The sequence below is a fragment of the Agelaius tricolor genome, unplaced genomic scaffold (assembly GCF_023055355.1).
Source record: "Agelaius tricolor isolate 1412-34295 unplaced genomic scaffold, bAgeTri1.0.p SCAF_112, whole genome shotgun sequence".
In the NCBI taxonomy this organism is placed as follows: Eukaryota; Metazoa; Chordata; class Aves; order Passeriformes; family Icteridae; genus Agelaius; species Agelaius tricolor.
The window spans coordinates 111700-123870 of record NW_027269372.1 but is presented as its reverse complement, the minus strand read 5'-3'; the positions used below and the strand labels follow the sequence as shown (position 1 = coordinate 123870).

Genomic DNA, 12171 nt, shown 5'->3' with positions numbered 1-12171 from the left:
GCCTCGTGCACCCCGAGGTACCAGGGCGGGGTTTGGGGGTCCCCAAAAAGGGGAGGGGGTTCCTCAGTGACCCCCCCGTGCCCCCCTCCCAGGTCGAGTTTCATTTCTGTGTCAGCATCGATGGGAAGGTCACATCCAGGACCCTCAGGTGAGACCCCCGGGACCCCCAAACTGGGGTCACCCCAACATTGGGGTCACCCAAACTGGGGTCCCCCACCCTTAATTGGGGTCACCCCACTTCTGGGCACCCCCTAATTGGGGTGTCCCCCCCCTGTGTCCCCCAGCCCGGAGCCCCCCTGGGCACAGGCGGGAATGAGGCTGAGGGTGCAGAGCCGGCATTTCAGTGGGTACGGACTGGGAGGGACTGGGATGGACTGGGAGGGACTGGGATGGGACTGGGATGGGATTGGGATGGGACTGGGAGGGACTGGGATGGGACTGGGATGGGACTGGGATGGGACTGGGATGGGACTGGGATGGACTGGGGGGGACTGGGGGGGCTGGGGGGGACTGGGATGGACTGGGAGGGACTGGGATGGGACTGGGATGGGATTGGGATGGGACTGGGAGGGAGTGGGAGGGACTGGGAGGGACTGGGATGGGATTGGGATGGACTGGGAGGGACTGGGGGGGCTGGGGGGGACTGGGATGGGATTGGGAGGGACTGGGATGGACTGGGATGGGACTGGGGGGGGACTGGGATGGGACGGGGATGGGTTGGGATGGACTGGGAGGGATTGGGATGGGACTGGGGGGAACTGGGATGGATTTTGATGGACTGGGATGGACTGGGATGGGACAGGGAGGGATTGGGATGGACTGGGATGGGACTGGCTTGGGTTTGGCGGAAATTGGGATGGGACTGGGATTGGGATGGGACTGGGATGGGATTGAGGGAACTCAGACAGGACTGGAATGAACTGGGATGAACTGGGACAGGTCAGAACAGAGAGAGATAAACTGGGATGGGGCAGGGGGGTACCACAGAGTCAAACTGGGATGAACTGGGATGGGACTGGGATGCAGTACAGAGTCAAACTGGGATGAACTGGGATGGGGCAGGGGTAGGTCTGGGATAGATTGATCCGGACCAGTCCAGACTGGTCCGTACTGATCCAAACTGGTCCATACTGGTCCATACTGGTCCGAACTGGTCCATACTGGTCCATACTGGTCCATACTGGTCCATACTGATCCATCCCCCCCAGGCCGCCCTGCAGCCGCCTCCGGCCGTGCCCGGGGCCGCCGCTGCCGCTGCCGGTGCCGCCCCCGCTGGCGGCCGCGGGATTCGGGGGGGACCTGGAGCTGCTCCCGGTCTGCGCCCTCGGGACCCCCCCCGGGACCCCCCCCGGGCAGGGACCCCCCCTCAGCCGAGTGCAGATATCCGGGCTGGGGGCAATTCAGGGTGGTTGGGGGGCAATTCGGGGTGGTTGGGGTGGGATTTGGGGGGTTTGGGGCGGTTTGGGGTGGGATTTGGGGTGCCCAGAAGGGGTCTCAGAGTGCCCGGGGGGAGTTTTGGGTTATCCAGGGGGGTCTCAGGGTGCTGCAGGGGAGGAAATTTGGGTTCCCTGGTGGATCTCAGGATGCCCAGGTGGGATTTGGGGTTCTGGGGGATTTTGGGGGGCTCCATCCCCCCCCTGTTGTTCTCCTTGACCTCCCCACCTTTACCTGTTCGACCCCGCGGGGGTCCCCGTGCGCCCCCCGGCCCCCCCAACCCTGCGGGACCCCTCTGTGCTGGGGGACTGGGGGGGCTTCGGCCTGGCTGCAACGCTCCTGCACCCCAAAACCCCCCCGGACCCCAAAACCCCCCGAGGCTCCAGTGAGGATGAGGAAGGTCCGTGGAGTTCCAGGGTTTTTTTGGGGGGATTTTGGGGGGAATTTCGGGGTTCCCCCTCCCTCAGCCCCCCTGTGTTGTCCCCACAGAGCCGGTGCCCCCCGATGTCACCTTTGGGGTGCGCTGGGACCCCCCCAAGGGGGATGGGGACCCCCAAATTTCCCCCAAGGGGGACCCCAAAACCCTCCTGGTTTTCCTCTTCCTGCGGCACCGGGACCCCTTTGGGGGGTACGACACAGGTAAGGGGGGGGGGACCCGATTTTGGGCTGTCCCCAAATTTTGGGGGTGTCCCCGTGGCTCAAGAGGGTCCCCAAATTTAAGAGCTGTCCCTGAGCTCTTGGGCTGTCCCCAAGTTCTGTGAGGTCTCCTCATGACTTTGGGGGTGTCCCTGTGGGCCATCCCCAAGATTTTGGGGGTGTCCCCACGGTTTTGGGGTGCCCCCCTCCCTCAGACTCCCCATTCCAGCTCAGCCCCCGAGCTGGGCTGACCCCAAATTTTGGGAGCTGACCCCAAGGTTTAGGGGGTGACCCCAAGGTTTGGGGACACCCCCTTGGCTTAGGGGTTATCCCCGTGGTTCAGGGGTGTCCCCCGCTCCGGGGGGGTCCCCCACAGTTCGAGGACCCCCCCCAAAATCCGGGGTCCCCCCCACCCCAGGGATGCGGCGGCTGCTGCTGGCCCAGCTGGAGCCCACGCTGCGCCTCGGCCGCCCCGCGCTGGCCCGGGGGCTCCAGAACCTCCTGCGCCCCCTCCTGGCGGGGCTGCACCGCCAGCACCAGGTGAGTGCGGGACTTTGGGGTCCCCTCGACCCCCCCAAACCCCCCGTGACCCCCCAAATTCCCCCCTGCAGGCCCAGCAGAGCGTGGCCCGAGCCCAGGCCCTGGCGGTGGCCGCGGTGACGGCCGTGGTGGCCGCCAGCTCCAGCGGCCGCTTCCGCAGCGCCTGCCTGGGCGCCCTGCAGGTTTGGGGGTTCGGGGGGGTCCCCTCGGGGCTGGGGGGGGTTTGGGGGTGTCCCCAGTGTCACCGTGTCCCCTCACCAGGTGCAGGACACGCCGGCCCTGGCGGTGGCCGCGCGCCGCAGATGGGCCGAGGTCTCGCGCCGGCCGGGGCTGCCCCGCGGGGGTGAGGGGGAAATGGGGGGTGGGGGGTCCCCGAAATCCCCCCCGGGCACTGAACCCCCCCTCCTGTGCTCCACAGGGACACCCCAAAAGCAGCACCGGGGAAGGAGGGAGCAGCAGCAGCAGCAGCAGGAGGAGGATGAGGAGGAGGAAGGGCACCGGAGCAGCCAGGGCCAGGTGAGGTTTGGGGGTCCCTCCCTCCTCTGGGGATCCCCAGGACCCTCCCAGTAACCCCCAGGACCCCCCAACTGCAGGACCCCGACGAGTGGACACCCTGAGGGACAGGACAGAGCCCCCTCCCATCCCAGTGCTCCCAGTTCACCCAGTCCTGCCTCATCCCAGTTACGCCAGTTGGCCCCAGTTCCTTTCATGGGTTTCATTTCCTCCAGTCAGTCCCAGTTCTCCCAGTTCATGTTGATTGTCCCCATCGATCCCAGTTCTCCCACCAGTCCCAGTTCACGCAGTCGCTCCCAGTTCCCCCAGTGCTCCCAGTTTCCCACAGTTATTCCCCGTTATCCCAGTCATTCCTGGTCTCTCCTGTTCATCCCAGTCCCTCTCAGACCATCCCAGTTTCCCTGGCCTCCCCAGTCCCTCCCAGTCCCCCCCAGTTTCCCGGTCCATCCCAGTTTCTCCCAGTCCATCCCAGTTTCCCACCCAACCCCATCACCCCGCCCCTCACGGCCGTCCCTCCTCATTTACATAACCGCACCCACCACCCCAAGCCCCGCCCACATAGCTCAGTAGCCCCACCCTTGTCCCGCCCCTCGCTCCGCCCCAGCTCAGGCCCCCTCAGCGCAGGCCCCGCCCCGTCCCTCCCCTCACCCCGCCCCCCGCGCAGGCCCCGCCCCTCCCGCTTAGGCCCCGCCCCCGCCATGGCGGCCCCGCAGCCCCCCGGTTCCCTCTGGGCCGGGCCGGGGTCGGGAGCGGCCCCCGGAGGCACCGGAGCCGCCCGGGCCGGGCCGTGCTGGGCCGCCGTGCTCGGCTGCCTCAGCCTGGCCTGCTCCTACGTGGGGAGCCTGTACGTGTGGGGCAGCCCCCTGCCCAGGTACGGCGGGGCGGCTCGGGGGGGTCTGAGGGGTCTGAGGGGCACCTGCGGGGAAATTGGGGTGTCTGGGGGGCGATTTGGGGGGGACTCGGGAGGTCTGAGGGGGATCTGGGGAGACTTGGGGGGGATTCGGGGGATTTGGGTGGGATTTGGGGAGGTCTGGGGGGGATTTGGGGGCCTCAGGGGCGAGCACGGTGGGTCAGGGAGGGATCTGAGGGGTCTGCAGGGGAATTGGGGTGTCTGGAGGGGATTTAGGGGGTCTGGAGGGGATTTAGGGGGTCTGGAGGGGATTTGGGGGGAACTGGGAGGTCTGGGGTGCGATCTTGGGGGGGAATCAGAGATCCCAGGGGGGGATTTGGGGTCCCTGAGGGAGATTTGGGGCCCTTGGGGGGATTTGGGGTCCCTAAGGGGGATTTGGGTCCCTTGGCGGGGATTTGGGGCCCTTGGGGGGATTTGGGTCCCTTGGCGGGGATTTTGGGTCCCTTGGGCGACGGAGTCTCTGCTCCTTGGGGTGCCCATGGGGTTGGGACAGGCCCTTGTGGGTTTTGGGGGGATTTTGGGTGCATAAGGAGGGGCTGGGGGGGTCTCCTCAGTGCCTGGGGGTGTCTGGGGGGGGATCCCGGGGGGATTTTGGGGTGCAGACCCCCCCGGGCCCCCTCCCCAGGGACCACCCCTCGGTGATCAAGCGTCGCTTCACGAGCGTCCTGGTGGTGTCGGGGCTGTCCCCAGCCCTGGTGTGGCTCTGGAAGGAGCTCACGGGGGTCAAGGTGAGCTCAGGGGGGTCCCCAAAATCCGAGGGGGGGTCTCAGAGCCCCCCCAGACCGCGCTGACCCCCCCCCCCATTTCCATTCCCCCCCCCCCCCCAGGCTGACACCCCCCTGCCCGCGCTGCTGGGGCTGCGCCTCGAGGGGCTGGTCCCGGCCACGCTGCTGCCTCTGCTGCTCACCATGGTGGGTCTGGGGGGGCTGCGACCCCCAAAAGCCTCCCCGGGGGTCCCCAAAATCCCCCTGAACCCACAGGACCCCCCCCAGGATTTATTGGATGCCCCCCACCCCAAATGCTCTGCTTGGGCCTTTCATGTGCGGTGGGGATGGGAGGGCTTGGGACCCCCCTTGGACCCCCAAAATCAACTCAGGACGCCCCAAAATCCACTCAGGACCACCTAAATCCACTCAGGACCCCCCAAAAATCCACTCAGGACCCCCCAGACCCATTCAGGACCCCCTTAAGGACCCCAAAAATCCCCCTGACTCCCAGGACCCCCTCCAGAATTTATTGAGCCCCCCCCCTCCCTCAAGTGCTTTTCCTGGGCCTTTCATGTGTGGTGGGTGTGGGAGAGCTTGGACCCCCAAATCCCCTCAGGACCCCCCAAAATCCCCTCAGGACCCCCCAAAATCCCCTCAGGACCCCCCTAGGGACCCCCAAAATCCCCCGACCTCCAGGATCCCCCCAAAATTCACTGAGCCCCCCAGATCGGGCTCATCAGGGAGGGTGTGGGACCCCCCAAAATCCCTCTGGGACCCCCCAAAACCTCTCTGGGACCCCTCAAAACTCACTTAGGAACCCCCAAAGCCCTTCTGACCCCCCCAAACCCCCCTGCCCCCCCAGATCCTGTTCCTGGGCCCCCTGATCCAGCTGTCCATGGACTGTCCCTGGCGCTGGCTCGATGGCATCAGGGTGGCCCTGGGTAAGGGGGCACAATTTGGGGAGGGGGCGCCAATTTGGGGGGTCAGGAATTGGGGATTGGGGGGAGCTGGGGGTCCCCAATACAGGGAGTGGAATTGGGGGGGATGAGGGGGTGAAATGGGGGAGTTTTGGGGGGCGTTGGGGTTTTTATTGGGTTTGGGGAGCCTGTGGGAATCTGGGATTTGGGGGGCACTTCTGTGGGATTTTGGGCTCAGTTTTATGGGATTTTGGGACTCAGTTTTATGGGATTTTGGGGCTTAGTTCTGTGGGATTTTGGGGCCAGTTTTATGGGATTTTGGGATCAGTTTCATGGGATTTTTGGGACACAGTTTTAAGGGATTTTTGGGCTCAGTTTTATGGGATTTTGGGGATCGTTCTATGGGACTTTGGGGCTCAGTTCCGTGGGATTTTGGGCTCAGTTCTGTGGGATTTTGGGGCTCAGTTTTATGGGATTTTTGGGCTCTGTTTTATGGGATTTTGGGGTCAGTTCTGTGGGATTTTGGGACTCAGTTTTATGGGATTTTGGGCTCAGTTCTGTGGGATTTTTGGTGCATGGACTGTGGAACCAGGGGTGGATTTTTTGGGGGTTTTTCGGGGTTTGTCGTGTTTGGGATTTTGGGGCTCAGCTCTGTGGGATTTTGGGGCTCAGTTCTGTGGGATTTTGGGGCTCAGTTTTATGGGATTCTGGGGCTCAGCTCTGTGGGATTTTGGGGCTCAGTTTTATGGGATTTTGGGGCTCAGTTTTATGGGATTCTGGGGCTCAGCTCTGTGGGGTTTTTGGGGCTCAGTTCTGTGGGATTCTGGGGCTCAGCTCTGTGGGATTTTGGGGCTCAGTTCTGTGGGATTTTGGGGCTCAGTTCTGTGGGATTTTGGGGCTCAGCTCTGTGGGGTTTTGGGGCTCAGTTCTGTGGGATTCTGGGGCTCAGCTCTGTGGGATTCTGGGGCTCAGCTCTGGGGTTTTTGGGGCTCAGTTCTGTGGGATTTTGGGGCTCAGTTCTGTGGGATTTTGGGGCTCAGTTCTGTGGGATTTTGGGGCTCAGCTCTGTGGGGTTTTGGGGCTCAGCTCTGTGGGATTCTGGGGCTCAGCTCTGGGGTTTTTGGGGTCCCCCAGACCCGCGGGTGTGGGCGCTGTGCCTGGGGGACGTGCGCTGGCTGCGGAACCAGGTGGTGGCACCTCTGACAGAGGAGTTGGTGTTCAGGGCCTGCATGCTGCCCATGCTGGTGCCCTGCACGGGGCCCGGCCCCGCCGTGCTGGCCTGCCCCCTCTTCTTTGGGGTCGGTGAGTGGAACCCTAAAATCTCCTAAAAATACCCTAAAATATCCCCCCTGTGCTGGCCTGCCCCCTCTTCTTTGGGGTCGGTGAGTGGAACCCTAAAATCTCCTAAAAATACCCTAAAATATCCCTGCCCCCTCTTCTTTGGGGTCGGTGAGTGGAACCCTAAAATACCCCAAAAATACCCTAAAATATCCCCCCTGTGCTGGCCTGCCCCCTCTTCTTTGGGGTCGGTGAGTGGAACCCTAAAATACCCCAAAAACACCCTAAAATATCCCTGCCCCCTCTTCTTTGGGGTCGGTGAGTGAAACCTTAAAATACCCCAAAATATCCCAAAAACCCACCCCAAAACCTGATCAATACTGGTCTGCCCCCTGTTCTTTGGGGTCAGTGAGTGGAACTTTAAAATATCCCAAAATACCCCAAAAACCCAGCCCAAAACCCCCCCAATACTGACCTGCCTCCTGTTCTTTAGGATTGGTAACTGAGACCCCCAAAATATCCCAAAACCCCCCAAAACACCCCAAAACCCACCCCAAAACCCCCCCCAAACCCCCCCATACTGACCTGCCCCCTGTTCCTTGGGGTGGGTGAGTGGGACCCCAAAAAAACCCCAAAACCCCCCAAAACTCCCACTGACTCCCCCTCCCCTGCACCCCCGAATGCCCCCTGATCCTCCCAAAAAACCCCAAAACCCCCAAATCCTGCTCCCCCAGCCCATTTCCACCACGTGATTGAGCAGCTCCGCTTCCGCCACGGCTCCGTGGGCAGCATCTTCATGGCAGCAGGTGAGGGGGGCCTGGGGGGAATTTTGGGGGGTCCTGAGGGAGTTTGGGGTGTCCAGAGTGAAGATTTGGGTTGTCTGGGGGGAATTTGAGGTTCTCAGTGGCATCCAGAAGGAATTTGGGGTGTCCAGGGTGAAGATTTGGGGTGTCCTGGGGGAGTTTGGGGTGTCCACGTATGACCAAAGGCAGTTTAGGGTGTCCTGAGGGAACTTGGGGTGTCCAGGGTGAGGATTTTGGGAGTCTACGGGGCTTTCATGGTGACCTGTGGGGGGTTTGGGGGTCTCCACAGGGGTTTTGGGGTGCCCAAGGCTGTTCTGGAGGGATTTGGGGTGCCCAGGATGAGATTTGAGGTGTCCAGGATGAGATTTGGGGTGCCCAGGGTGGGATTTTTGGGGCCAGGGGGGCTCTGAGCCTCTGCCAGGGGTGGGGGGTGGATTTGGGGCTCCTGGGGGGTTTTGGGGTGTCCCTGACCCCCCTTTTCCACCCCCAGCATTCCAGTTCTCCTACACGGCCGTGTTCGGGGCCTACACGGCCTTCCTGTTCCTCAGGACCGGTGGGTTTGGGGGGCCCGGGGGGGTTTGGGGGGGCCCCAGTCCCCGTGTCCCTGTCCCCAGGTGTTTTTGGGGTCCCCAGTCCCCGTGTCCCCATCCCCAGGTGTGTTTGGGGTGTGTTTTGGGGGTTCCCATCCCCATTTCCCTGTCCCCAGGTGTATTTGGGGTCCCCAATCCCCATTTCCCCATCCCCAGGTGTGTTTGGGGTGTGTTTTGGGGGTTCCCATCCCCATTTCCCTGTCCCCAGGTGTGTTTGGGGTCCCCAGTCCCTGTGTCCCCATCCCCAGGTGTATTTGGGGTGTGGTTTTGGGGTTCCCATCCCCATTCCCTCCTGTCCCCAGGTGTTTTTGGGGTCCCCAGTCCCCATTTCCCCATCCCCAGGTGTGTTTGGGGTGTGTTTTATGGGTGCCAATCCCTGTGTCCCTGTCCCCAGGTGTGTTTTTGGGGTTCCCATCCCCATTTCCCCCTGTCCCCAGGTGTATTTGGGGTGTGTTTTTGGGGTCCCCATCCCCATTTCCCCATCCCCAGCTGTTTTTGGTGTCCCCAATCCCCATTTCCCGCTGTCCCCAGCTGTTTTTGGGGTTCCCATCCCCATTTCCCCCTGTCCCCAGGTGTTTTTGGTGTCCCCCATCCCCATTTCCCGCTGTCCCCAGCTGTTTTTGGTGTCCCCAATCCCCATTTCCCGCTGTCCCCAGGTCACCTGGCGGGGCCGGTCCTGTGCCACTCCTTCTGTAACTCCATGGGGGGATTTGGGGTTAATGTGGGGATCCCAGGGAGTGGTTGCTGACCCTGGCAGAGGTTCAGGGGTGCCGGGTGTGTGTTTGGTGTCCCCAATCCCCATTTCCCCATCCCCAGCTGTGTTTAGGGTGTGTTTTTAGGGTCCCCAATCCCCATTCCCCCTGTCCCCAGGTCACCTGGCGGGGCCGGTCCTGTGCCACTCCTTCTGTAACTCCATGGGGTTCCCGGCGCTGGGCGCGGCCCTGGGGCACCCGCGGCGCCGGGCGCTGCTCCCCGCGTACCTGCTGGGGGTTCTGGGCTTTCTGCTGCTGCTGCACCCCCTGACCGAGCCCGCCTTCTTCGGGGCGCGCCCCCCGTGCCGCGACCGCCCCGCCTGCTCCTGACACGGGCGGGGGGCGCCCGCCCCTCCCCAAAACCCCCCTTTTTATAGGAGCCGCCGCACAGAGTCTATTTTTGTGATTAAAGTGGTTTAAGGCTTTGTGGGGCGTGCTGGGATGGACTGGGATGGGAGTGGGATGGGAGTGGGATGGGAGTGGGGGGGCTGGGATGGGACTGGGGGGGACTGGGATGGGAATGGGGGGGACTGGGAGGGATTGGGATGGGTTATGGGGAACTGGGAGGGATTGGGATGGGTTTAGGGGAACTGGGAGGGATTGGGATGGGTTTAAGGGAACTGGGAGGGATTGGGATGGGTTTAAGGGAACTGGGAAGAACTGGGATGGGTTTAAGGGAACTGGGAAGGATTGGGATGGGTTTAAGGGAACTGGGAAGGATTGGGATGGGTTTAGGGGAACTGGGAGGGAATGGAAGGGGCCTGGGAATGACCGTGATGGACTGGGATGAACTGGGACGAACTGGGACGGCACCGAGTGGGGTTTGGGGTAAGGCCGAGGTCCTCCCGGCCGCCGGGGGCGCTGTCACGCTGGGCCACGCCCCCTCAAGCACCGCCCGTGTCCAGCGTCGCTTTATTCGCGCGTGACCCCCGTACACCCGCGCCAGGCCACGCCCCCACCTCGAGGCCACGCCCCCGCGCCCCTCCGGTTCCCCCGGGGCGGGGTCGCGGCCCCGGTCACAGCCGGTGTCACAATCCCGGGGGTCCCGCTCAGGGCAGGTGTCCCCATCCCGCTGGCTCAGCTCAGGACGGCACGGGTGTCGCAGTCCCGGTGGTGGCCCCGATGACAGCAGTTGTCCGAATCCCGGTGTCCCCGGTGAGAGCGGCCGTCCCCATCCCGGTGTCCCCGCTCAGAGCATTGTCCCCATCCCGGTGTCCCCGGTGACAGCAGCTGTCCCCATCCAAGCCCCGCCGCCGGCTCGGCTCGGCTCGCTCCGTGCCGGTGCCCCGGGCGGCTGCGGCGGTCAGGGCGGGTTGTCGCCGTCGCGGGCGGGGTCGCGGTGGCCGCGGGCGGGCCCGCCGTGGCTGTGCGCCTTGCGGACGTGCCGGTACAGGTCCCCGGACTGCGTGTACGAGCGCAGGCAGTGGCGGCACTCGTAGGGCCGCTCGCGGGTGTGCACGGTGGCGTGGCGCCGCAGCGTGTACGAGCACGAGAACGTTTTCCCGCACGTCGGACACGTCGGGGCCTCCTCGGCGAACAGCCCGAAGCTCCCGCGGGGCTCCAGCGGCGCCAGGAACAGCGGCTCCCGCAGCCCCCCCAGCGCCCCCGGGCCCAGCGCCGCCCCCTCCCCGAATTGCGCCGCTCGGGCCGGGGCTGGAGGCGGCGGCGGCGGCGGCGGGGGAGGGGGCGCGGGGGGGCGGCGGGCGCCGTCGGGCTCCTCGTCCGAGATCACGATGGCCTCGGCCTTGATGGGGACGGGGGGCGCGGCCCAGGGACCCCCGCCCGCGGACGGAGGCGGGGGAGCGGCGGCAGCGGCAGCTCCGGGCCCCGGCGCGGCCTCGCTGGAGCTGCTGGGGCTGGGCGGGGGTCGCTCCGCCCCGACCCCCACCCCGGGCTGGGTCGTGTCGGCCGCGTCCACCAGCGGCGGCTCCGGCGCCTCCTCGGGGAGCGGCTGCGGGGGCTGCGGCGGGGGCTGCGGCGGGGGCGGGCTGGGCGCGTCCTCCTCTTCCTCCTCTTCCTCCCGCTTGGTGCTGTCGGCCTCGGCGGGGCCCCGCGCCTGCAGCTTCTTCTTGCACAGCTTGACCACGTCGTTCATGTGCAGGTAGGAGGCGGCGGCCAGCACGTCCTCCAGCGGCGCCGCCAGCGCCAGCCGCCCCTCGTACATGAACTCCAGCAGCAGCGCGAAGGCCGGGGCGGTGACGATGTCGCTGTTCAGGGCCACCACGGCGCCCCGGGCTCCTCCCGCGCCGCCCGGCTCGGCGTAGCACAGGTGGAAGAAGGAGCTGCAGGCGGCCAGCACGGCGCGGTGCGCGGGGAAGGGCGCGGTGCCCACCAGCACCGTGCAGTCGCACAGGATCCCCCGGGAGCGCTGCTCGCGCAGCCCCCGCAGCAGCTGCCGGCTGTGCTCGGGGAACTCCATCGGGCTGCGGGAAATGGGGGAAAAACGGGGGGAAATGGGCAATCAATCAGTGCTCCGGGAACTCCATCGGGTTGGAGAGGGAAAAATGGGGAAAGCCAGGAAAAATGGGGAGTCAGTGCTCGGGGAACTCCACCGGGCTGGGGGTGATGGAACTGAGGAGGGGGGAACGAGAGCGGTTTGGGATTCCGGGGGGCGGAGGGGACACACGGGGCTGGCCCAGCCGGGCAATCCCAGTGCGGCCCAATCCATCCCAGCCCATCCCAGTCCATCCCAGTGTCCCCCCCTCAGCCAATCCCAGTCCGGCCCTGTCACCCATCGCGTCCCAGGCAATCCCAGAGGGGCCCATCCCAGTCAATCCCAGCGAGCCCCAGTCCATCCCAGCACGGCCCCACACGTCCCGCTCGGCCCCAATTGGTCCCAGTTTGTCCCAGTTCCCCCCCAGCGCCCCCGGCCCAGCTCACCACAAAGCCGCGGCCTGCTGACGCCCCGCCTCCCCGCGCTGATTGGCCGTCCTGGCGTGCCCGCCACTCCGCTCTCATTGGATAATTCACCTGTCAGTCAGTGTGACCAGGCCGAGCAGGTCAGAGACGTTTGTTGATTGGCTGTTATTGCCGCCACTCACGAATACGCGCTGATGATTGGCTCTTCGGAAAAGGACGGGCCGCGGTCGCC

The 12171-nt window shown here is 64.8% G+C and overlaps 2 protein-coding genes and 1 long non-coding RNA gene across 3 annotated transcripts; 2 read left to right on the top strand and 1 right to left on the bottom strand.

Moving 5' to 3' along the window:
- The first annotated feature begins 3784 nt into the window (after positions 1-3784).
- RCE1 (Ras converting CAAX endopeptidase 1) lies at positions 3785-9505 on the top strand. The gene is made up of 8 exons (XM_071419613.1): positions 3785-3994; positions 4659-4761; positions 4861-4944; positions 5603-5681; positions 6792-6959; positions 7670-7741; positions 8229-8291; positions 9199-9505. Exons 1-8 carry the CDS (start codon positions 3822-3824, stop codon positions 9408-9410), a joined length of 954 nt encoding a protein of 317 aa, XP_071275714.1. The 5' UTR covers positions 3785-3821; the 3' UTR covers positions 9411-9505.
- LOC139586321 (uncharacterized) lies at positions 8302-8974 on the top strand. The gene is made up of 3 exons (XR_011677704.1): positions 8302-8589; positions 8631-8765; positions 8818-8974. It is a non-coding gene; the product is annotated as an uncharacterized lncRNA (long non-coding RNA).
- Positions 9506-9975: 470 nt separating the features above from the next.
- On the bottom strand, positions 9976-12066 carry ZBTB3 (zinc finger and BTB domain containing 3). Its single transcript, XM_071419612.1, has 2 exons — positions 11961-12066; positions 9976-11503 (listed from the first exon to the last, which is right to left on the bottom strand). The coding sequence occupies exon 2, from the start codon at positions 11497-11499 to the stop codon at positions 10384-10386; it is 1116 nt and encodes a 371-aa protein (XP_071275713.1). The 5' UTR covers positions 11500-11503; positions 11961-12066; the 3' UTR covers positions 9976-10383.
- Between the last annotated feature and the right edge of the window lie 105 nt (positions 12067-12171).